The sequence below is a fragment of the Melanostigma gelatinosum genome (genome assembly GCF_949748355.1).
Source record: "Melanostigma gelatinosum genome assembly, chromosome: 1".
In the NCBI taxonomy this organism is placed as follows: domain Eukaryota; kingdom Metazoa; phylum Chordata; class Actinopteri; order Perciformes; family Zoarcidae; genus Melanostigma; species Melanostigma gelatinosum.
In genome coordinates, this window is record NC_136634.1 from 1,739,791 (window position 1) to 1,764,424 (window position 24,634).

The window sequence follows — 24,634 nt, forward strand, 5'->3', positions numbered from 1 at the left end:
ATCACTCCAGTTCTGATGTCTTTGCACTGGCTTCCTGTCCAACAAAGAATTGACTTTAAAATCCTGCTGTTGGTTTTTTGAAAACGCTTAACTTTTACTGTGAAGGCGAGCTGTCTCTGTTTCCGGCTCTCGACTTCCTTTCCTCACTTTTCATTGTTAAAGTTGGAGAATGGAACAAGCTGACGTTTTGCTGCTCAGTTTCATTGCACGTGTTCATTCAACATTGTGGATATTAACAAGAACCAGAGGGCCTGTGATGTAATCACTGTAACACTTAAACCAACAGTAAGTTTATCATTGTTTTATTATTTTTACTATTCTCTAAATAACTACAGTAACAGCAGCTAATAGTCAGGGATCAGACACAGGCAGCCTTAAAAAAACACTGCAAAACCACAGAGCAAGAAAAGAGACTGATCCAGAAAGTGCATTCAGGGTGATCATAACTTGATTTTATGAGAGAAATAATCAAAGTGGAGACCATCTTCAGGCCTGAGGTGTAAACTGTGTGTCCTACTTCCTTTGCTCGGACCACACCCATCTTCAAACTCACCTTTCTGTGAACACACCTTTACAGTTTACTGAGTGTCTTGATGGTTGTGACGTTGTCACGGTGACAATCTGTCCACAGACATTTAAATTCTATGTAGTGAGCAGCTTTCTAAAGTACTCGAACCCTCTTCTGTAATGTTCCTCTACAGGAGGCGTCTCCAGGACACATTCCACCATGAAGACACACACAGAGACACAATGTGAGAACAATACCTGACACACTCTGTTGCTGCTGCTGGAGATGTGATAACAGTTTGTTTTTTCTACTCTTCTTGTCCTCAGAGTGTAGATATGTCTGCTGCCAGCTGTCTGCTGACTGAAGATCAGTTTCTGTGCTCCATCTGTCTGGATGTGTTCACTGATCCAGTCAGCACACCATGTGGACACAACTTCTGTCAAACCTGCATCACTCAACACTGGAACGTTCATGTCCAGACTCAGTGTCCAAACTGTGAAGAGGTTTTTAACACCAGACCTGAGCTGCAGGTCAATACTTTCATCTCTGAGATGGCTGCTCAGTTCAGGGGTCACTTGCAGAAACAATGCAAAGTTAGATGAGTTGTAGTGTCCATGTGAGCCAAACTGTGTCTGCATCACTTCCTCCAAAGCTCCCTGGTTAGATACAGAGCCAGAGTTGAACCTTCAGGTTCCAGCAGCAGTGGGTTTGTGGAAGAAGCTGTGGATCTGCTGAGCTGCAGCCGGACCCACGATGGGCTCCAGCTCGGCGGGGGCGGCGTTGCAGAGCTGCTGGATGCTGGAGAACTGCTCCAGCAGGGCCAGAGCTTTCACCCTGCCCACCCCGGGCACACGCTGCACCAGAGCCAGGACCAGCGGGTCCAACAGCCGGGACGAAGTCCTCCTCCTGAAGGGGTTCTCTCTGCCCTCCCCGTGGACCTGGAAACCATCGGAGAAGGTTTGGAGAATCAGCATTAGACCACAAAGTGTAGAAAAGAGGTCACTGATAGGCAGACCGCGGTCAGGGTCCCGACGCAGACGCCTTCCTATCTGGACCCGGATCTAGACCCCATAAATGATTGAGCATTAGTATGTTTTCTCCACCTGGACCTCTCCTGGTGTGGTGCTTCAAGTCTTTCTACACCAAGGATCTGTGTTTGACTCTCTTACAGTCAAACAAACACATGAACGGGTCGTCATTGCCGAGTCCTCACACGGGTCTGAACAAAGCTTTGCTCCTGATCACCGGATCAATGTCGGAGAAGGAAACACTTGGGAACAGTGAGGCCGTGTGTCAAACACCAAGAAATGTTTCAGCAAAGAGGAGCACTGACTGAAACACGGAGAACAGGACGTTTTCCAAATGAGCCTGAAAGTGAGTTGAATCGCCACGTTCAACATGAGCAACAAATCAAACTGGTGTCGGTCTTCAGTACTCACCATCTGAGTGATGAGCTGCGAGGCCTCGGTCTGCCCGCCGACCGGCAGCAGAGTCAGGCCGAGGTCCAACACCACAAACTTCTGCACGGCAGCGAAGTACTGCTCACTGAGCCTGGTGTTCTCCAGCAGCACCAGCTCCTGGAAGCGGCTGCTGCTGCTCTGTAAGAACAGGTGGTGGGAGGGGGGGGGGGGCACAGTTCATATCAGGCAGAACCAGAAACAAACGGCTTCGTCTCCTCCATCAAACTCACATTTCTGTAGCGAACCAGTTTCCTCTTGTAGCCGTTTCCTGCTATGACGTCGCACTCGGACACGTACAGGATGCAGCTCTTGTTGGGCAGCTGGAAATCTGCCACAGCGAGCTGCTCCTCAAAGAGGATCCTCACACCGCCACCTGCAGCACAAGCAGACGCCTGTTAGTGACTTCAACTGATTCACTGATTCACTGAGGTACTAATCTTACTGCAGAGGAGAACCGTCTTCAACCTGCAGACGAGCTGCATTCTGCATTGGACAGACTCATAAACCTTTCTTTAACATCATCACATACTCGAGGCCACATAAAGCACACGTTAAATAATGTGAAGCAGAAATAGAGGTGCTACATCAAAGCTAAAGGTTCATTGTGAACTCAACAATACGATCTTCTGCTTGCAGCTAAAACGCCTCGTCAGGCTGGTAGAAATGAATTAAACATCATTGTTTCCAGATGTGATGATGGAGCAGCAAAGGCGTGCGCATGCTCACTTCCTTCTGATCTCTGCTGAGTGAAGTGTTTTCTGCAATGATCAGAAATCCAATGAAAGAATCCCATTGGCTGTTTGTGGAGGGAACCAGTGCGACTCTAACTTCCGGGGTTGGCCAACAACAACATGTATAAACAGTCAGTAACCCGGATGTGAGCAACGTTTGGAACAAGTTTGTTATCTCCATGAAAAACAAGATAACTCTAGCTCGCGTGACGTGTTAAGAGTTGGTATTTGTACTGTTTTTATTCAATGAATAAATAAATAAAAACCCTTTAAGCCTTGAATGAGGGACGAGTTTCTCCACTTCTCGCTGGTAATAACGTGTCCGTACGGAGGAACCGCATTCAGCACCGCTTTGGTCTCCATGTCGTCGAACACAGGACGTTTCACCGCCTCAACGAGGTTCAATACTAACTGTTCAACTCTCTGAATAGTGTCTCTATAGAGAGATAACAGCAGACCTTCCTATCGAGCTCACAACACCACTGTCTGCTCCATCGACTCCCAAACGTCCAAACGTTCTTCTTCGTCTTCAGCTCGTTGGTGTAGATGAGGAGCAGACGTCTCTCTGTCGCCCCCTGCAGGACAAGAGGGGAAACACGTCCTCCTCGCACGGGTCGAGATTGTCACACATTTACCACTCAAACAAGCTCTTAAAAGTGATGAAGAGTATCTAAGTACATTAACTCAAGTACTGTACTTAAGTACAACGGTCAGGTACTTGTACTTTGCTTGAATATTTCCATTATGTGGTGCTTTATACTTCTACTCTGATATTAACTGATGTCGTCTCATGTATTTTAATAACAGCATTACCTGACGTCAAGACTGTTAAATCATTAAAAACTGAATCATTTGCATGTTACTTAAATGTTCCAAACTCATATTTTGTGATTATAAGAAGTGTTGCATACTGACACAAATTACTGAACAGCAGTTTATGAATGAGACAAAAGTAATTTTGATTTTCTCTTTTTAAATAAAAAATGATAAAGTCACAATGTGTCTGATTAAGTTATTTGTTTTTTGTTTGATATCACAGCTGAATAAACAGCTGATGGTGTTTCTAATGACTGACGAGCTCCAACACCCCATCACATGTGAGAGAGTTTTTTTGTCAGTTAGTTCTGTGTCCTTTTATCCTTTCTTTCTTTGTTCATTTATTTTTTTCCTCTCTAAATGAAGTTATTATAAAAATTAATTTCATTGAATTAAAATACAACATATGCAGCAGTCATGTTAATCCACAGACAACATGAAGAATAATCGTAAAAACGCGGTCAGGAAACATTTTACTGCACAATGACTCTACATTTAACAGGCTACTTTACATACAGTTTGCTGATAATATTTGCATACTTTTACTTGTAGTGGAGTATTTTCAAAAGGTGAAATCACAAATGTTAGTACATTAAATCATAATTTACACCTTGTTAAATCAACCTGCACAATATTTTGTTCTTGACATGAGTAGAGTAAACTATATTTAATAAATGAAGGTAAAACCCAACAACAGAACCACCCTCTCACCTCGTGGTTACCTGCCGTCTCCACAGCGCCATCTACCGGTCACAGCCGGAATGAAGCGCCCCTCCCTCTTTTGTTGGCTTTGAGGCCGATCCACCTGCTGCCTCCGTCCAGAAGCTCACCAACAGGTACATTTTACGACTTAAATTAGACGGAAATCAAACAGGAAAACATACTAAACGTCGCTAAAATGAACACCTGACAAATTCGGCTTCACCCAGGTGCATTTTAAGTGCTAACGTTAGTTTTGTCGTGAAACAAGTGTAACGACGCCGGTAAGCTAATGTTAGCTAACATTAGCTAGCATACAGGCTCGAGGGGATGTAACGTTAGTCTCGTGTGCAAAAAACGCTAACTAATCTCTTGAGTTAACGTTAGTTCACTACGTTAACTCGTTCTGTTTTCTTTCAGAGGCGACTGAGGAAAGGCACACAAACACCATGCTGAACATCTCCATTATGACAGTAAGTGGTGAAGTTTATATATATTTGTATATGTCTAATAGTTTAAAGTTAACGGTTGACACGTTAATGAGTGCGCGTGCTGCCAGTCGAAGCCATGACGCAGTTCAGACAGACGTTAGAAGGACTTTGGGGGGTTTCGTCATGTTATTTATATATTTTTAAATGTATATTAATTGATTAACTCTTGACGTTGAACCATGAGGTCACAGTTTAGCTCGTGCGTTGCCTCTTATAGACACGTTTCTACTGAGGTTATAAAATATAACTAAAGCTTCCTCTGTGATGACAACCAAATATTTATAATATGTTTTATTTATACAACAACACATAGGGAGCAAGAGGATCAGTAAAGTCCTGAAGTCACCAGGACAATCCTCAGTGAATGAATCTAGAGAGAGTTTATCTGTACAAGTGGACCCAGTTCTGGTGTCTCCGGTGTAACTGTCCTCTCTCTCTGGCCTCTGCAGGTGGAGAGCCCGTCCTGCCTCTGGGGTCGGGTTGTCCGGGGTCCCGGCGGTGACGTGGAGACCACAGACCAGTACGACAGACTGCTGGCTCAGATGAACCTCTTCTACCACGACGTGACTCGGGACCTGCTCAAGCTGAAGCCCACGTCGCTAGAGGAGGGGCAGGTAAAGCAGCACCTGCCTTAGTTCTTACACACCTGACTCAGGTGTGGTTCTGGTCTTGAATGTGGACTGGAATGCGTGTGTTGCTTTGCTTCCTCTCAGGTGTGTGTGGTGTACTGGTCGGTGACGAAGTCGTGGTGTCGGGCCGTGGTGGAGTCGATCATCATGGACTCGGTGTCCTGTCAGGTTCGCTGCCTCCTGGTGGACCACGGAGGGCGACTCGTCGTCCCTGCAGACCAGTAAGACCAGAACTGTACCAGTCCTCCTCCACACAGCATTTTAACACATTAGCCCAAATACAGGGCTGTGATGGAGCGCTACCCACCGCACACGCAAACGACGATGTGAAAGAGTCTGTAGACCTGAGCGACGTTTGTGTGGCTGTGCTGTTTGAGTCTTAACTTTGGTGTTTGTCGTCTCGGTCCCACAAGGATCCGAATCGCGATGCAGACCTTCCTCCAGGTGCCCTTCTGGGTGAGGAGGTTCCACCTGGCGGGAATCAAACCAACAACCCTGCGGGTGTCCGTCCATGAGGAGAAGGCGAAGCTCATGTAAGAAGCTCACTGCTCACGACTGAACTAGCGATGGGTTTTTGAATCACAATAGAATCGTATCGCGTCTCCTTAACCCACTTTGTCATTGTGATGCGTTTGTTCTTGTCCTCTGCAGCGCGTCCTCTCAGTGGGACAGCTCTGCTACACTCTACCTGCACAACCTGCTGCAAGGTGAGCAACATGCTCCTGATGTCTCCACATGTGACCTCTTAGAAGACAGCGTGCGACGTGTCCTGAGCTGCTGCTGCGCTCACTCCGATGTTAAAAAAAAGGAGTCATTTTGAAAAGTTTGCTTCCTTCCATCAGCGTCGACACGGACGGAGGCCGTGTTGCTCCAATCCGAGTCAGACTGCACCGCCGTTGAGCTCTACCTGACTGTCGGGAATGTCACGGTGAACTTTGACCCCACAGTTTAGGATTCAACAAGTCACACTAGCTCAAACATTTAGTCTGACACAGAGCTTTAGACACACATGAATATGACATAAGATCACACATGAGATGATAATTTAACAGTTATTGTATTTTTTTATTTTCTCAGATCTGTGTGAACGACGATCTGGTGGCCAAGCAGTTTGCATATTACAGCGGCGGTCTGGACGAGGTGGACCAACTTCCCGTCATGTTGTACTCCAGCATCTTAACCCAAAGCGTCTGCTCGACCTCAAACAAGCCGACGGCACCAACATCCCAACCAGCTCCCGGTAAGAGACGCACAGATGTGACTTCCTGTTCAGGGTGGTCCTGTAGCTCAAGACTAACGTGGACATCTGTAGTTAACACATCCACAGTCGGGTCAAACATTTTGAGCTCCACACAGACCCGTTATGCTGCGTTCACACCGGTCGCGTTGATTTTTTGACGCACTGCAAAATCGCGTCCAACGCGCCGCCGGTCGTGTTCACACCAAACGCCGCAAAATCTCGTAGCGCCGGAGAGGGGGCGTGGCTTATCGACTGGAAGCCGTTCACCTGGCCGTCATTTCTTTCCGCTTTCAACCGTGAAAGGAATAAGGACAATTGCTGCTTTGTACGTGTTGTGGAAGTCCCTCAAACATCGGAATGCCAAACGCCGTCATGTCTGGTTCATAATATTGTTCAGAGGAGCTCCGTGGATTGTATCGAGCTGTATTCACTGTCTAGCAAGCCACCGGTCGCTGTTTACTACAGCTGTAGGAACACAAAATAAACTGATTTGGCTGTGATTCAACGGAAAATAAACCGACAAAAAGGGACTCCGAAATAACTACGTAATGATGCCGATTTGTAGGTTACTGGTCTTCTCAATGGAGCTCTGATGGATCGGTGCTAGGCTATGCTAACATCGTAGCAGCTCCACCAGCACTCAATAACGTCACGTAGACGTAAATACGGCAGCGTCTATTCATTGTTTGTACCGTATGGTTTACACACACACATGTATACACATAGTTTGGTCCGGTCTCTGTTGATATGAGGTATCGTAGAGCTCTGGGTGAACACAGACGGCTACAGGATTTATTTCCTGATTCAACAACGGCAGGAAGTCAGTGATGACAGGGGGAGCAACTCAACGCTGATAGGCTATCGCGCCACAGCGTCACGCCATTATGTCGCTGAAGTTGAAAAATTTCAACTCGCGCATTGGCGGCGTCCAATGCAAAAACGCATCCGCCGCGCCATCGCAAAAACGCGGCGCGCCAGTCTCATCGCGTCTGTGCATAGACTTTGTATGTAATCTCGACGCGCGTCAAAAAATCAACGCGACCGGTGTGAACACGGCATTACAGACAAAGTGAAGTCAAAGCTTCACGTGTTAAAGCTGCATTCTCTCTAGTGTCCACCAGGGGGCGACTCCTCTGGTTGTATAGAAGTCTATAGAAAATGACTCTACTTCTCTCTTGATTTATTACCTCAGTAAACATTGTAAACATGAGTTTATGTCTCAATCTCTAGTTTCAAGTCTTCTTCAATACAGCATGATGTTCATTTAGTACATTATGGTCCATTTAGAGTCACACAGACCATCAGTGATCTACATCACTCCTCCTCAGTCCAGATATGGTCACTTTCGCTCACTTGTGGCAAAAAAACAAGATGGCGACGGCCAAAATGCCAACCTCGATGCTCCAAACATACTTACAGGTTTAGACTTTGGTTCCTCCTCAACGCAGCAGCTCTGGTCCGTTATATCTGACGGTTTCCTGCACTGACGTCTGGACTGATGCTTGTTTTTAGCTCTTTCTTCCAGCTTGGATTCTGCGGTCGGAGCCTCTCTGCTGCTCCAGAGACCACAACATGAGCCAAAGAACTCTGAGCCAGACGCCGCCGCTGCTGCTGCTGCTGCTGCTGCTGCAGAGAGGTGAGCGCACATCTGGTTCAGTCCAGATGTTCACTGTTGAGCAGAGACAATAGTCCAGATGAGATATGTCATCATTCACTGAAAACATTTATTTTACTACTTTGTCTACGTCTGTAGATTTCTCCTAAATTCACCAAAAGTTACCATTACATAATGCCTCATTTGCATATTTAAACATAACATGTCAGTAAACTTGTAATACTAAAGATACTCTCCTTAATGTGAGTGATGAAGTGGTGAATATTCACCTGTAGAGTCTCTGAATGTGAGTGATGAAGTGGTGAATATTCACCTGTAGAGTCTCTGAATGTGAGTGATGAAGTGGTGAATATTCACCTGTAGAGTCTCTTAATGTGAGTGATGAAGTGGTGAATGTTCACCTGTAGAGTCTCTAAATGTGAGTGATGAAGTGGTGAATATTCACCTGTAGAGTCTTCTTAATGTGAGTGATGAAGTGGTGAATGTTCACCTGTAGTCTCTGAATGTGAGTGATGAAGTGGTGAATATTCACCTGTAGAGTCTCTTAATGTGAGTGATGAAGTGGTGAATGTTCACCTGTAGTCTCTGAATGTGAGTGATGAAGTGGTGAATATTCACCTGTAGAGTCTCTTAATGTGAGTGATGAAGTGGTGAATATTCACCTGTAGAGTCTCTTAATGTGAGTGATGAAGTGGTGAATATTCACCTGTGGAGTATTCTTAATGTGAGTGATGAAGTGGTGAATATTCACCTGTAGAGTCTCTTAATGTGAGTGATGAAGTGGTGAATATTCACCTGTGGAGTATTCTTAATGTGAGTGAAGTGGTTAATATTCACCTGTAGAGTCTAAATGTCTGTAATGGAACTAAACGTCTCTTTAAAGACGTTTCCTCTCAATGAGTTTGTTCTCAGACTCTGATGATAAATCTCCACTTCAGCAGCTCTTACATTCACCAAACTTCACTCGTTCATTCCTCTCTGTGTGCTGAAGGTTCACACAGAGGGGTTTGTTCACACATCACTCACACACTCATTTATAACATCATTGTTCACCTGAAGTGTCTCCTCTTAACTCTGCTCTCATGTTCAGTGACTCTTCGGAGGAAACAGACTCGTCTCTGGCCGCAGCTCTGACCAACGACCTCAATCTGTTCAGGTGAGAATCACCTCAGTCACATGGTCTCTTGTGATTGGCTGAGACCAACTGCACGTCTCTGGTCCCCTAACAGGGTCCTGAAGTGTCTGAATCCTGGCAGCAGCTACCAGCAGGCGGCTCCCACTGTGAGTACATACAGGAAGTGTTTCGACCACATAATCTTTGGGCTGTGAGTGAAACCAACAGGGCTCTAGACTCCTGCAGTTCAGACGAACGCGCTGCTTGTTTGGTCAGTAATTCCTGAACAATGAATCTGGATCCAAAAGCTTGTTTTTTGTGTGTTTCTTTTTCCAGCATGAAGCGCTACAAGAGGGTGGACCTGAAGAGACGACTGCAGCCTCCAGCAGCTGCTCAGGACAGGAAGTGTACGCTGCCAACAACGCCTCCGACTGTTCAGTTCACCGACTAAAGGCCCATTCAGACACGATGAGGATCACAGTGAAATATTCACCGTGCGCCGCCGTCATTAACGCTTCACATCAGTTACAACCTCAGGAGATGAAAAGATTCCGTCTGTGAGACTCACTCCTCCATCGATGGAAACAAAACATCCATAAATAGAATAAAATAAAGGAATAATAATAGTTTGAAAGACGTTTCGTAGCTTAAAAAAGACATACAAAATGTAAAAGAATAGAATTAAAAGCTATAATAACAGTAATAGTAGTAACAGTGTGAAATAATACTAGATTAATAAAACAGAATATATTTAAATACAACTAAATAAGTGATAAATACAATAACAATGCAATATAACTTTCAACTTAAATACAATAAAAAGAGTGAATAGAATAATAAAGCATTCTTAATGAAAGGCCTGTCTGTTTAAAGAACCAGTTTGTACTTGTAGCTGATGTTACAGCAGCCTATTGGACGAGCTCTTGTTCTCCAGTTTAGTTGTTAAAATGTTCCCGTAGAAGTAAAATTTCACACGTAGCTGATTCTCATTAAATAAAGTAGAAAGACAAGCAGCTCTTCTACAAAGAAAAACACCAGAGATCTGTTTTAAGATACGAAGACGTCTCTTAAATTACAAGAGTCCACCTCCCAGAGAAGTAAATCCTCTCGGAATGAGGCTTAAATCTTTCACTGATGAGATCAGAACGTCACCTTCTTCATCCCACCTGAGTTAGCGGACCGTTGCTCTACTTTATGAACCAAACCTCTGCTTTATGGTCAGTGTTTCTGCTGTTTTGTCAGCAGAATAAGTGGAGCTGCAGGTGTTTGTGAGAGCAGTCGGGCAGATGAAGAAACGAGGTACATTGAACTCTCATCTGTTACAGCATCGCTACGTCACAGCTGTAAACCTTCACAGAGCTTCTCTGAGCCCATCCGCTCTTCTTCTTTGGTTTTATTTCCAGTAGATTGGTGGAGTCGGGACCCGCAGAGAGGACGTGGAGCAGCGAAGAGGACTGGGCCTGTTCACGGTGAGCTGAGGAAGCAGCTAGTTCAGTTCAAATAGAAAAAGTAATAAACAAACTATATGTAAACGAGGCTAAATGTCTGTAGGTTTGTAAACTATTAGTTTGTCCAAGGGTTCTGATCTGAACTGTGTCTGAAGTCTTTTAGAGTGGTTGAACCCGGAGCCCCTGAACCCCGATCCAGACGCTGCAGACGACGCGGTAGGTTTGAGCTGCTTGAGTCAGTCCAGTGAGTAGATGATGGACTCAGAACATGAATTCTGTTCATGTTCTCTGCTGTGAAGCACCACCTCAGCTTCTGTTCACACAAGGTTTCTCTCCATTAAAGTTATTATTTAGCAGCGTTTCCACCAAGAAGGAAGTTCCTGGTGTTTCTAGTCCTGGAGCTGCTTATGAAGGAGTTAAAAGGTTCCTTCAGCTCATTGTTGTCCCCGTTTCCATCCTTTCTGTAGATTTGGTAAATCAGTCGGCTGACGTATGAAAAAGCAACGAGAGATGGCGCTCGTAGATTTAAACACTCGGCAGCCTGAAGGTCCGTGTGTGGCTGCGTAGTATTTACCTGTAGTAGAACATTAATAATATGTAGTAGAATCATTATTAAGTTTGTGAGTCATCATCAGAATGAGCTGTATGACTTGTTTATGATGAATAATTCATAAACTTGACAGAGCAAACAGATCTAAACTTGTAGCGTCTCTTGTGTTTTGTGAAATGAGAAAAGCTTCTCTCGTAACGTTCTCTTACGGAGAGAAACGCTCTCCTCTCGGCCTGAAATGGTCCTAAATCGATAGCGGATCACTTCCTGGTTTTATGCATGAAAAGGTAGCTGAAGCAGCAACGTGGTGTGTTTGACCAGTCAGTGACGGTCATCCCTGAAACGTCCTGTACTTACAGTAATGATGAAGATAAAATGTCCCTGGAGCTTCATTTAGATCCTGGTTCCTCAAAGGTCCTGGTCTCTGGGGAAAGCTCCTGTGGGTGTAAAGGGCCTTCAGTCCCATTGTTGGAGGTGGTGTTTATTTCAGCTGAGGAGACTCCTCCAATATAGAACTGCTGGAAAATGTAAAGAATTGACCTAAACTCTCGATGATTTGAGGCAAAATTTAAAAAGAAAGAAAAAGTGCGTCATCAGCAACCTCATGTGATCCCAGAATGCACCGCAGCACGTTTAGTAATTTACTGTCTCGTGTGTCTTTGGTTCTCCGGCCTCCTGACTGTCCTCAGGCTGCTCCCAGTGATCCCAGGAGGACTGGGATTCTGGTGCACTCTGCCCTCCCAGTGGAGCCCTGCAGCAGCCTGGACGACGCCCCCATCACGGCCGCTCTCCGCCGGGTAAACAACAACAATGTGCTCATGACACGTTTAAACTCTCACATGCTTGAGCTGAGTTTGACCCGGCGGCCGCTCTGCCTCCAGGTGATGAAGAAGCATTACAGCGTTCTGTCTCCAGCTGACCGGTACAGCTGGCCAGCTGTGGCCCGAGGATGCAACACCGTCATCGTCTCCCACAACGCCGACCGGCCTCTCAGCTACCTCGCCCCGCTCCTCACCCACATCCTGCTCAACTCCATCTTCACCTCCCTCACCTCCAGCACGGGGGTGAGAACATTGTTAATGCATCGATTCAGATCTTAAAGCGGCTTATTTTTGTCCCAGCAGCGCCATCATTTAATTGACTGTGCTGTCGTTATTGTTGTAAGAGGGCGGTGCTTTCTGTTGTGACCTCCAGCCCATAGTGGTGCTGCTGTGTCCGGGCTGGGAGAAGGTCCAGGCGGTGTATGACCTTCTGGAGGAGATGAAAGTTGCCTCAGTCCTCCGCCCCGTCATCCTGCTGCTGGGCACCGGCAAAGACGAGGCCAAGGCCGTCAGGATCCCCAAAAACTGTGAGTCATCTCAGTCCGCTAGTGGTCCCTGCTAGTGATGAGCCAGCATTTGTGAATTTCTTAGAGAAAATCTCCATGATGTATTTATTATTGTCTCCGCCAGGAGATAATGTGTTCGGCCGTGCATGTAATTTGCGCTATACGCGCCGGAAAGGGGGCGGATCCCAGATATCCTGGGGAAACTAAACGCCTTCTTGTCTGGTTCATAACACAGTCCGGAGGAGCTCCGTGTATTTTATCGAGCTGTATTTACTGTGTCTAGCAAGCCACACGTCGGGTGGTTCACTACAGCTGTATGAACCCAAAATAAACAGATTTGGCTGTGATTTAATTGCAATAAACGGACAAAACCATGATGCCGAAATAACTACGTAATGATGCAGATTTGTAAAAAGTCTGAATTCATGTTTTGTTAGTTCTCTCCACGAGACGACGAGCAAATAACTTTTAAAATCCTTGTTTTCTGAATGGAGCTCAGATCGATCGGTGCTAAGCTAACATTGTAGCAGCTCCATCAACACTCAACATAACGTCACACAGGTGTAAATACGGCAGCGTCTATTCGTTGTTTGTACCACATGGTTTACACACACACACACATGTATACAACGTCAGTGACGACAGGAGGAGCATCTCGATGCTGATAGGAGGAGCATCTCGATGCTGATAGGAGGAGCATCTCGATGCTGATAGGAGGAGCATCTCGATGCTGATAGGAGGAGCATCTCGATGCTGACAGGAGGAGCATCTCGATGCTGACAGGAGGAGCATCTCGATGCTGACAGGAGGAGCATCTCGATGCTGACAGGAGGAGCATCTCGATGCTGACAGGAGGAGCATCTCGATGCTGACAGGAGGAGCATCTCGATGCTGACAGGAGGAGCATCTCGATGCTGATAGGCTATCGCACTGCAGCGTTACAAGATTTTTTTGCCCAAGTTGAAAAATTTCAATTTGCGTCAATGGAGTTGCGCCATCGCATCACTCCAGTCTCATTGCGTCTGTGCATCGACTTTGTATGTAATCTACTGCGTGTGGTCGTATCATTGTGACATCTCCTCTTTGTGTTGTGACCAGGCCTGCTGTTAGTGACCACTCCCTTCAGTCTGGTGCGGCTGCTGTCCTGCCACTGCTTCCTGTTCCTGCATGTCTACCACCTCGTGCTGGACGAGGCCGACCGGCTCTTCACTCTCGCTCCGGATCAGGTGACCGTCTGCTCCTCATTCACACTCAACATTCTCTCATGAGTACATGTATTTATCTTTTGTCTTTTCTACACATTTCTGTAAACGACGGACGTTCTCCTGTTAGATGGCGACCATTTTGCAGCATTTCCAGAAGGTGACCTCCAGCGAGGAGAACGCTTCCTGTCCTCAGCAGCTCGTCGCCGTGGCCAAAAGATGGACCGGTCACATGGAGGGTTTGGTAGCCAATCACATGCCGTACCCGTGCATTGTCATGACTGTCCCTGAGGAAGCTGCTCTCTATGGTAACGTTCAGCAGGTCAGTCTCAGGGAATCACAGATTTATCTCCACTGGAGGGTTTTAAACCCGTTCATGGAAGATGAGCAGTGAAGCGGCTGTTCTCAGTTGTAGTCAGACTTGAAGCTCAGCTGTCGGTTCTGATGTGTGCTGAGATTCTCTTTGTCTTCCTGCAGATCGTCCTCATGACTCTGGAGAGCAGCAAGGTCTCAGTGCTGTTGGGTGCGTTGGATTTCAACCCCGACGTCGGCCAGAAGACTCTGATCGTAGCCAACTCGGCTCAGGAGGTTGAAGACGTGTTCAAGGTAATGCTGCGGCTTCAGGTTTAGATTTCATTTAAGTCAAGCCGGCTGATCAAATCGTTTAGTTCTGTTTGTATCACGCGCTCTATAGGAGCGTGAGTGAGCTCCGCTGAGAGGTCTCCTCCTGCCGAGTAGAGCGGAGATTCCTCTTCACTGACACTTTTCACTATTTGCTAAATAATTGATGACGAAACACTTTAAGAATCTCATTGATTGCACAGACTGGATTCTCATGAGACGTGAACATCGGGAACAACAAATCTGTGTCTTCCACAACAACATGAAATGGATATTAGAGAGTGAAATACGACCTCGTCAGTGCAGCGGTAGTGGAAAGAGAAACCAAAGTCCTTCTTGAACTAACAAGTGTCGTTTCCACTCTTCAGGCCTTGAGCAACAGATCAGCGTTCTGCCTCAAGACCCACGAGGGGTTAACTCACCAGTTTGACTTCGTCATCCAGCAGTGGAGGAAAGACATCGGGCCCGGAACTCATGTCATTCTGGGTAAACTCAACATACATATGTGTATATATACACATAATGGCGAGACCTCGTATCTCCATGTTTCCAAATATTACATACGCGGTTTCCACCCGCCAGCGTAGATCAGTAAATACAGAGAACATCAACAGTAAAGACTTTCAGATCCATTCACTGAACATGTGACTCGCGCTGTGTTGGGCCTCCAGTGACCACCACCGAGTGTCTGAAGTGTCTGGGAGTCGGAGACGCCAGCTGTGTCGTCCACTACGGCTTCCCCGCTTCACCCAAACTGTTCGGCGGTCGTCTCTCCTTTATGGCCGAGAACTTCAGAAACCTCTCTGAGCGAGTGAGAGCAGAAACTCACATTCAGTGTCCACGTGTGCAGCTGAACGGTGAACTTTGTCGTTGTTATATATGATTATGTATTTGTTTTCTCCGAGGACCAGACGAGGAGCCTCCCTCATCCCACCAGGTCGGTGCTGCTGATCTCTGAGAGGAACGCCTGCCATGTGGTCGGGGTTCTGCGGTACCTGAGGAGAACCAGCGCCCCGCTGCCCCCCGAGCTGCTGGCCTTCGCTCAGGGGGTCCACGTGGCCCGGGAGGACCAGAAGACCAACAGGCCTCTCTGCAGCTACCTCAAGAGCTTTGGAGTCTGCAGGTCAGCTTCGACTCTCAGCTTCATATTGTGATGTTTGTGTTGAATGAGCTGAACCTTTAATCCTTAGTTTCTAATCTGTAAAGACCAGAAATCTGCAGCTCAACCGTGTAGAGATGCACCGAGTCATATTGTCTTTCACATTTTTAGAAGTCTGACCGTTTCTTTCTTTCTACAACTATAATTTACAGAAGGGGAAACAATCAATTCGTAGATGCATCGCGATTCTCTCTTGACCGATTACGACTCGATGCAGAAAACTCAATAATCTGAACATTTCAAACTCGGTTCTCAACGTTCTGATCGCCTGAAACAGTTCTGTGACACCGGGCTGTCGTTATTAACCGCTGCCCCTGAACGCAACAGACGTAATACACGTGCGTCATGTTTACGTGCTAAGATAAATGCCAGCAGAGGTTTGGTGAGTGAACAGAATATGGAGACGATCCGACAGTCTGTTACTGTCACGTGAATGCTCCCCTTGTGTTCAATGTCAGAACTGCATGTGTAAATTCACCTCGTTTCCCTCAAAGAACAAGTAAACGAACTACATTACGGCTCCAACAACTGGTTTAGATGTGGTGTGTGTGTGCGTGTGCAGAGACGGCAGTGTGTGTCCCGACCGTCACAGATTCATCCCCAAACTGGACCGGTCGGTGCTTCCTGCCTCAGGAGTCATAGAAGTGAGGACCGTCACCTCTTTGTCTCTACCGTAGTGTCGTCCTCTGCTGCACCAAATCAAACCAAATGTTTTTTCGCACAATGCTCTCAGGTGGTGCCTCTCTACATCAAGACGGCGTCGGTGTTCTATGGCCGCCTCGTCCAGAAGGAGGACGGAGGAAGCTTCTGCAGCGTGGCGTCTGAGATGACGGCTTTCTACGCCGACAGGAAACCCGGAGCCGAGGAGGTGCTGGAGGGAGGCTTCTACGCCGTGCAGGAGGACCAGGTCTTCCACAGGTCGGACATCTAAACCCACCGGAGGAGTTTCAGAGGCTTGAGACACGTGAAGCCCAAATGCTTGTTTTAATCACGATGTTCTCCTTACTGAGTGAAGCAGAGAGGCCAAGTAACCAGAATCTAACTGTTAGTATCCAGCATAGTTTAGTCTCTTTTTAAAGCTCGATAGCAGAACTTTGGACTTTCATCCTTCATCTGAATGTTTCTTTATCTGGAGCATCCACAGGAGCTTTTTTAGGATTTACGCCAAAGCTTCCACCATCGTCCTAGCTGCTGCTGCTCCATCACTTTGTGCTGTCCACCCTTTATTTTATTTAGCCTTCAATTAGTTTGTGTGTGTATGTATGTATGTATGTATGTATGTATGTATGTATATATATATATATATATATGTATATATGTATGTGTGTGTGTATTTCCACTGTGGGCTCCCCTGCAGGGTGAAGGTCCTGTCCGTCCCAGACAGAGGCGGCCGGCTGTTCTTCAGCGTCTTGGTTCTCTTTATTGACGTGGGAAAGGAGGAGGAGGTGAAATCCCATCAGATCCTCCAGCTCCCGGAGCGGTTCCACTCTCTGCCCGGCCAGGCCGTGGAGATCGTCGTCTGCCGGGTCAAACCCATCGACGCCGAGGCCGACTGGCACCCCAAGGTTCTCCTGAGTTTTTACCTCTCATTTATCGACTAAGAGCTCTCAGGGCGTCTTCAAAGCCCACTAACGGCGACCTCGTGACTGTTCAGATTCGTAAACATCCTAAAAACACTGCAAACTCACAGCCAGCATTAAATCTGCAGGTGTCACTGCTCACATGTGTGGCTCCTCCGGTCCTGGACGTTGTGCCCTTGAGCGGAAACATCCGTCCTGTGAACAACCGGCAGTCGCGTGGTGCTCGTGTGATTGATGGGACTCTTGTTTTGGCTCTCAGGTCACCAGAGCGATCAACCAGAAGATCCGAGGCCTGCAGCATCGAGCCAGAGCGGTGTTCAGCCTGGGAAACACGGTGTTTGTTGATCCCATGGTGAGTTTATAACCTGCCTCTGTCAGTGTGCTAAATATGGGATATACAGTAAACGTATGAAGTATGTCGGACTGGACTGTGTTGGTGCAGTTGGCTTCACATAATAATGCATTTCTTCCCCAGGTGCGTGTGACCCAGGTTCCAGGTATGAAGACTGTGATCAATGAGTACAGCGTGCAGTCAGAGATCCTGAACACTGGGATGGGAACCAGCAACCAGGAGCATCTGGACCCGCTGAGGGCGCTCTGCCAGGAGGACGAGGAGGCGGCTCACATCTCTGGGTAAGGAAACACTGGAGCGGTGGGTACGCAACATGTCGGCCACGAGACCAACGAAGCGCTACTCTGTTGTTCGTAGGTCGGGGGATGGGCCGGCGTCTCTGGAGGTCCGGATCAAAGCCGAGGTGGAGGTTCTGGCCGAAGCCGTCAGAGCGCTTCCTCTCCTCGAGCCGCTGAGTCCGGTGTCTCCGACGATCCGGTCTCCGACGATCCGGTCTCCGGTCCCGGCGCCGCCGGGACCTGAACTCCGCCTGGTTCCAGTGTGTGATCAGAAACCCCTGCTGGACGCCCACACAGCCGATCTGAAGTCAGTGTCTTCATACTGAAAGAAATAAGTTGGTCATTATTTAGGCTTCAGATATTTAGGATCACATGTTCCGACAATCGTTTAACCTGCATGAGTCTTCGCTTTCATCCTATTTAATATTTAAGTTTCTCTTCTTAATGCCGTTGTGAATCTAGCCCATGCCGTAGAGCAGAGGATTCAATTACAGTTCAACGAGAGAATGTCTTCATGCAAAGGTCCGGAACATCAGAATATTGTTCAGCTGTGATTTAGTTCCATATATCTTTAATTAGCCAACAGTTGTGTTGACGTCTGTATGTCAACGACTGACTGTCAAATCAAATAAAGAAAGTTCAAATTGAACAATATCTCAACAATATTGATTGTCAGAATTCAAACTGAACTGGATGAATTATAAATAATACAAATGTTCTTCTCTTGTTTCAAGTAACATAAGAACTGTATTAAAGAACAAATGACAGAACAGAAAGCTTTTAAAAATGTGCATCTTCACATAAAGTCATCTAGTAAACTGACCTGCAGCTTTACATTCAGTTCATGCAGGTGTGAAGTGATGTCTCAACAAAGCTGGAATATAATATTCTCATCTTCTAAAAAGATAAGTGTTGAGAGATCTGTTTATTGAACCTCTTGTTTCAGCTCTATCCTCTCTGTTCACAGCTTGGAGTGAATTATTGTGATCGCATTGAGTCTGTACGTTTGATCTAAAGAGCTCTTTGTCTCGTGACGCTTCACATTACCTGTTATTAATCCTCACGGTCTCTGAACACACGAGACACTGGTTTAAACTGCCCGTAGGAGGAATGAACATTTCAGAGTGTTTATTGTTGGTTGAAGTCTCTGGTCTCGTGACCACTTTCCTCTTTTTATGAAATAACTTCTGACTCACATAACTCTAATCTTCTGACCACTCGGTCTCTCCCGCTTAGTCACACAGTTCTCAGGCTCACAGTCACAGATGTTAAAGGTATCGGGACCTTCAGCTGGAACTCCCTCAGTGGATTCACATGGTTTTGGTCCACGTGTAGAACTGAACCGAAGCCGGTTTTATTTGTGACTCTCAGGATCGGAGACGGAGGAGAACTTCTCCCAAAGACCAGACGGGCTGCTCATCTCAACCCCGGAGGTGAAGATAACATAATGAGTCTTAACTTCAGTATGAGTCATAGACGGTCACAGAGAAGCTTGTTGATCACGTAGAATATGAAATATAAAGAGACGGAGAGATTGCGTTGATTGTTTCTGATTCCACATTTAAAGTGAAAAGAGAATGCGGTTTCTGAACCGGAGTCTCACGTTGTGTTGATGATCTGGACCGTGTATCTGTGCTCAGGTGTTCCTGCAGGAGACGATCAGCAGGACTGTGACGACTCCACCAAAAGGTCCAATGAACATTCAACTACTTGCGTTAAACATTCAGTCATAATCTGTTGTTAACCGTCACTTTATGTTTCTATTATAATACAGAGGCTAAAGATGTTTGAAGGAGGAGTCTACTCGTGAGAAATGATTACATCTGTGTTGTAATATAATTATCTTTTGACTGACTCACAGGCGGCGGTAGCTCTCTCTCTTCACTGTACATGAATCATTAATACACAGAACCTGCTGATGGATCGTCTATGAGAGAACAGACAGACGTCACCGACCGTACGGACACTTTTCATGTCAACACACACGAAGCAGATCTGTGATTTATTTCTTCCATATTTGCCTCAGACGACTTGTCCTGGTCGTCTTTATTTAGTTCTGAAGGCTGAAGCTGAGCTCTGCTGCCACACGTGAGACTGGAGAGAAATAACTTTTATTGCACGTCAATATATTTAGTTTTTCGCAGCGCAGGTTTGATTTTTCTGAGCCTCCACACAGCAGAATGAGCACGATACTCCTTTAGATGTTAACCGTCTGTGTTTTTGTTTTAGTTTCCACCCTCTGGCCCGTTGGTACCAGACGTCCGACTGCGTCATCGTGACGGTGAAGCTGAGGAACCCAGAGAGCCAGCGCTGTGACTTCTACCCCGACAGAGTCGTCTACAGGTCTGTGAGGAGCCGAGCGATCGCTCACGTCACACCACATCCTACATCAGAGGAGCTTCTTATCCAGAGAGCTCGCCACCACATCCTACATCAGAGGAGCTTCTTATCCAGAGAGATGTCCACCACATCCTACATCAGAGGAGCTTCTTATCCAGAGAGCTGTCCACCACATCCTACATCAGAGGAGCTTCTTATCCAGAGAGATGTCCACCACATCCTACATCAGAGGAGCTTCTTATCCAGAGAGATGTCCACCACATCCTACATCAGAGGAGCTTCTTATCCACAGAGCTGTCCACCACATCCTACATCAGAGGAGCTTCTTATCCAGAGAGCTGTCCACCACATCCTACATCAGAGGAGCTTCTTATCCAGAGAGCTGTCCACCACATCCTACATCAGAGGAGCTTCTTATCCAGAGAGCTGTCCACCACATCCTACATCAGAGGAGCTTCTTATCCAGAGAGCTGTCCACCACATCCTACATCAGAGGAGCTTCTTATCCAGAGAGATGTCCACCACATCCTACATCAGAGGAGCTTCTTATCCAGAGAGCTGTCCACCACATCCTACATCAGAGGAGCTTCTTATCCAGAGAGCTGTCCACCACATCCTACATCAGAGGAGCTTCTTATCCAGAGAGCTGTCCACCACATCCTACATCAGAGGAGCTTCTTATCCAGAGAGCTCTCCACCACATCCTACATCAGAGGAGCTTCTTATCCAGAGAGCTGTCCACCACATCCTACATCAGAGGAGCTTCTTATCCAGAGAGATGTCCACCACATCCTACATCAGAGGAGCTTCTTATCCAGAGAGATGTCCACCACATCCTACATCAGAGGAGCTTCTTATCCACAGAGCTGTCCACCACATCCTACATCAGAGGAGCTTCTTATCCAGAGAGCTCTCCACCACATCCTACATCAGAGGAGCTTCTTATCCAGAGAGATGTCCACCACATCCTACATCAGAGGAGCTTCTTATCCAGAGAGATGTCCACCACATCCTACATCAGAGGAGCTTCTTATCCAGAGAGATGTCCACCACATCCTACATCAGAGGAGCTTCTTATCCAGAGAGATGTCCACCACATCCTACATCAGAGGAGCTTCTTATCCACAGAGCTGTCCACCACATCCTACATCAGAGGAGCTTCTTATCCAGAGAGCTCTCCACCACATCCTACATCAGAGGAGCTTCTTATCCAGAGAGATGTCCACCACATCCTACATCAGAGGAGCTTCTTATCCAGAGAGATGTCCACCACATCCTACATCAGAGGAGCTTCTTATCCAGAGAGATGTCCACCACATCCTACATCAGAGGAGCTTCTTATCCACAGAGCTGTCCACCACATCCTACATCAGAGGAGCTTCTTATCCAGAGAGATGTCCACCACATCCTACATCAGAGGAGCTTCTTATCCACAGAGCTGTCCACCACATCCTACATCAGAGGAGCTTCTTATCCAGAGAGCTCTCCACCACATCCTACATCAGAGGAGCTTCTTATCCAGAGAGATGTCCACCACATCCTACATCAGAGGAGCTTCTTATCCAGAGAGCTGTCCACCACATCCTACATCAGAGGAGCTTCTTATCCAGAGAGCTGTCCACCACATCCTACATCAGAGGAGCTTCTTATCCAGAGAGCTCTCCACCACATCCTACATCAGAGGAGCTTCTTATCCAGAGAGCTCTCCACCACATCCTACATCAGAGGAGCTTCTTATCCAGAGAGCTCTCCACCACATCCTACATCAGAGGAGCTTCTTATCCAGAGAGATGTCCACCACATCCTACATCAGAGGAGCTTCTTATCCAGAGAGCTCTCCACCACATCCTACATCAGAGGAGCTTCTTATCCAGAGAGATGTCCACCACATCCTACATCAGAGGAGCTTCTTATCCAGAGAGATGTCCACCACATCCTACATCAGAGGAGCTTCTTATCCAGAGAGCTCTCCACCACATCCTACATCAGAGGAGCTTCTTATCCAGAGAGATGTCCACCACATCCTACATCAGAGGAGCTTCTTATCCAGAGAGCTCTCCACCACATCCTACATCAGAGGAGCTTCTTATCCAGAGAGCTGTCCACCACATCCTACATCAGAGGAGCTTCTTATCCAGAGAGCTCTCCACCACATCCTACATCAGAGGAGCTTCTTATCCAGAGAGCTCTCCACCACATCCTACATCAGAGGAGCTTCTTATCCAGAGAGCTGTCCACCACATCCTACATCAGAGGAGCTTCTTATCCAGAGATCAGTCCACCACATCCTACATCAGAGGAGCTTCTTATCCAGAGAGCTGTCCACCACATCCTACATCAGAGGAGCTTCTTATCCAGAGATCAGTCCACCACATCCTACATCAGAGGAGCTTCTTATCCAGAGAGCTCTCCACCACATCCTACATCAGAGGAGCTTCTTATCCAGAGAGCTGTCCACCACATCCTACATCAGAGGAGCTTCTTATCCAGAGAGCTGTCCACCACATCCTACATCAGAGGAGCTTCTTATCCAGAGATCAGTCCACCACATCCTACATCAGAGGAGCTTCTTATCCAGAGAGCTGTCCACCACATCCTACATCAGAGGAATGCGTCTGTGTGTGAATGAAAATGCTCAATTCTGATGCATCACACAAAGGGCCGCTGTCATAGCGGACTTCTTCCAGGGTCCCTCACAGCACCGTACAAGCCTCTCACAGAGTCCCACTAGTCCCACACCTCCACCCAGTGTGTGTGCTCCAGGGCTGGGGGAGAAGTGACACACAGAGAGCTTGGAGGATGAAGCTCCAGGAAGAGACTGGCTGTCACTAAGCCTAGCCAGAGCAGCCTTAGCTGGGGCAGAAGTGATGAACGTGTGGTGAAGTCCCCGATATCGCAACATTAGTCCAGCTCCAGGGGCTCCCTCCCTCCCTCCCTCCTCATCCCAGCACATGCAGCTCTTCCTGGGCATTATCTGACAGCCAGACAGCCTCAGGCTGGAGCTCCGGATAGCCAGCGAACTCTTTCCCTCTACCCGGCTTCCAGCCACTCTTCCGGGGCATTATCTGACAGCACGTCGGTCTCTGGCTAACCCGATGAGGTGCGCTCTTGCCCGGCTTACAACCCGAACCTAGCCTAACCCTCCTGCTACCTCCACCACGCCGATTACGCGGCGAAATACGGCCAAACTACTCGGCCAATCTCCGCCCGAAATGACCACACACCACGCCGAATTGTCGGCCACAATACCCCTGCAACCCTCAGCCTGGAGCCGCCAGGAATGAGCACGTGCATGCCCAGCAACAGGAACTCCAACTGATTCTCCCTCTCAACCACCGCCTCTGCTTGATGCAGGCCGAAAAAGCGGAAGAAAATAAATAAAACATACCTCCACAACACCCCGCCACTCGCCACTCATCAAATTTGGTTTCGTGCCCCTGGTATTCCAGCAGAGAACCAGGGGGGAGACAGCGGGTCCTCGCTGCCAATCTGTCCGCCTGTCAGAGCCTCCAAAGCGGCCTGAATTCACCACACACAGACCCTGGACTCATTCAGAGTACCAGAGGTACAGGGGGAAATAATCTACATCAGTTCAAGTGAACTGTATTTAGAATATCTTCACCTTGATGTCACACAGACCTTTCTGACTGAACTGAAGCTGTTATCTATTCTCTCTCTCACACACTCACACCCTCTCTCTCTTGCTCTCTCTGTCTCTCTCGCTCTCTCTCTCTGTCTCTCTCTCTCTCTCGCTCTCTCTCTCTGTCTCTCTCTCTCTCTGTCTCTCTCTCTCTCTCGCTCTCTCTGTCTCTTCAGTTGCAGAGTGAACGGTCGGACCTACAGAGCCGACCTCCAGCTCCACGGTCACATCTCTGCTGAGCGGTGCTGCTGGGAGATGAAGTCCAATGAGCCGGTCCTCAAACTGGTGAAACAGCAGCAGGGCTGCTGGGAGAGACTCGTGAAGAACAGGGTACTGGACTCACTTTATGTTCCAGACCAGCAGAGATAGATTTTAAAGTCCAACATTAACTCAAGTTCATTTCTTTCCTCAGAACATCTTTGTGAGTTACGACATGGAACACTTTGAAGAGGACGAAGACGGAACCGCGAATGGTGAGAACCACACGGAGAACCTGAACATTTAACGATGTCGCGTGTGATGATGAAAGAGAACGCGTCGTCTTTGATGTCTGCTGTCCAGCTGTGTGGAAGTGACGTCTGTACTTTTCAGGACCGTGTTTTGTCGAGGACCCGGGAAAGGACAACCGGTACGTGAACGCTGTGAGCGGCAGTGAGAGCGACTGAAGATGAACGACAAACCACTGAACTTCAACTGTTCAGGTTTACGTTTAATGTCCTCAGATGGAATAAGACCTTTACAAAACTTACATTGCCCGATATTTAAATCCTAAATACGCTGAAGGTGATTCACGGTCTGCACAGTCGGAATGTCTCGATTCTCCAAACCCGCGAC

The 24,634-nt window shown here is 47.2% G+C and overlaps 2 protein-coding genes across 2 annotated transcripts; one reads left to right on the forward strand and one right to left on the reverse strand.

The window, feature by feature from the left end:
• Nucleotides 1-333: 333 nt before the first annotated feature.
• On the reverse strand, nt 334-3,200 carry faap24 (FA core complex associated protein 24). The gene is made up of 4 exons (XM_079267844.1): nt 2,966-3,200; nt 2,199-2,341; nt 1,948-2,106; nt 334-1,446 (listed from the first exon to the last, which is right to left on the reverse strand). The coding sequence occupies exons 1-4, from the start codon at nt 3,060-3,062 to the stop codon at nt 1,195-1,197; spliced, it is 651 nt and encodes a 216-aa protein (XP_079123970.1). The 5' UTR covers nt 3,063-3,200; the 3' UTR covers nt 334-1,194.
• Nucleotides 3,201-4,663: 1,463 nt separating this feature from the next.
• On the forward strand, nt 4,664-24,634 carry tdrd12 (tudor domain containing 12; the record flags this gene model as incomplete). The annotated part of the gene is made up of 34 exons (XM_079276003.1): nt 4,664-4,687; nt 5,155-5,319; nt 5,419-5,555; nt 5,748-5,867; nt 5,986-6,041; nt 6,177-6,262; nt 6,412-6,574; nt 8,087-8,210; nt 9,280-9,345; nt 9,419-9,470; nt 9,640-9,710; nt 10,707-10,772; nt 10,907-10,967; nt 11,991-12,098; nt 12,183-12,365; nt 12,496-12,649; nt 13,727-13,854; nt 13,961-14,152; nt 14,308-14,436; nt 14,820-14,937; nt 15,123-15,262; nt 15,357-15,574; nt 16,173-16,254; nt 16,344-16,528; nt 16,968-17,175; nt 17,450-17,542; nt 17,666-17,823; nt 17,900-18,127; nt 19,192-19,253; nt 19,461-19,509; nt 20,050-20,163; nt 23,977-24,130; nt 24,213-24,273; nt 24,392-24,634. 34 exons carry the CDS (start codon nt 4,664-4,666, stop codon nt 24,463-24,465), a joined length of 4,029 nt encoding a protein of 1,342 aa, XP_079132129.1. The 3' UTR covers nt 24,466-24,634.

Coding starts and splice junctions, on each gene's coding strand:
- faap24 (XM_079267844.1), bottom strand. CDS start 3,062: ATGGAGACCAAAGCGGTGCTGAATGCGGTTCCTCCGTACGGACACGTT. Junction 2,342..2,965: donor CCTCATTCAAGGCTTAAAGG/GTTTTTATTTAT, acceptor CTTGTGCTGCAG/GTGGCGGTGTGAGGATCCTC. Junction 2,107..2,198: donor AACTGGTTCGCTACAGAAAT/GTGAGTTTGATG, acceptor CTGTTCTTACAG/AGCAGCAGCAGCCGCTTCCA.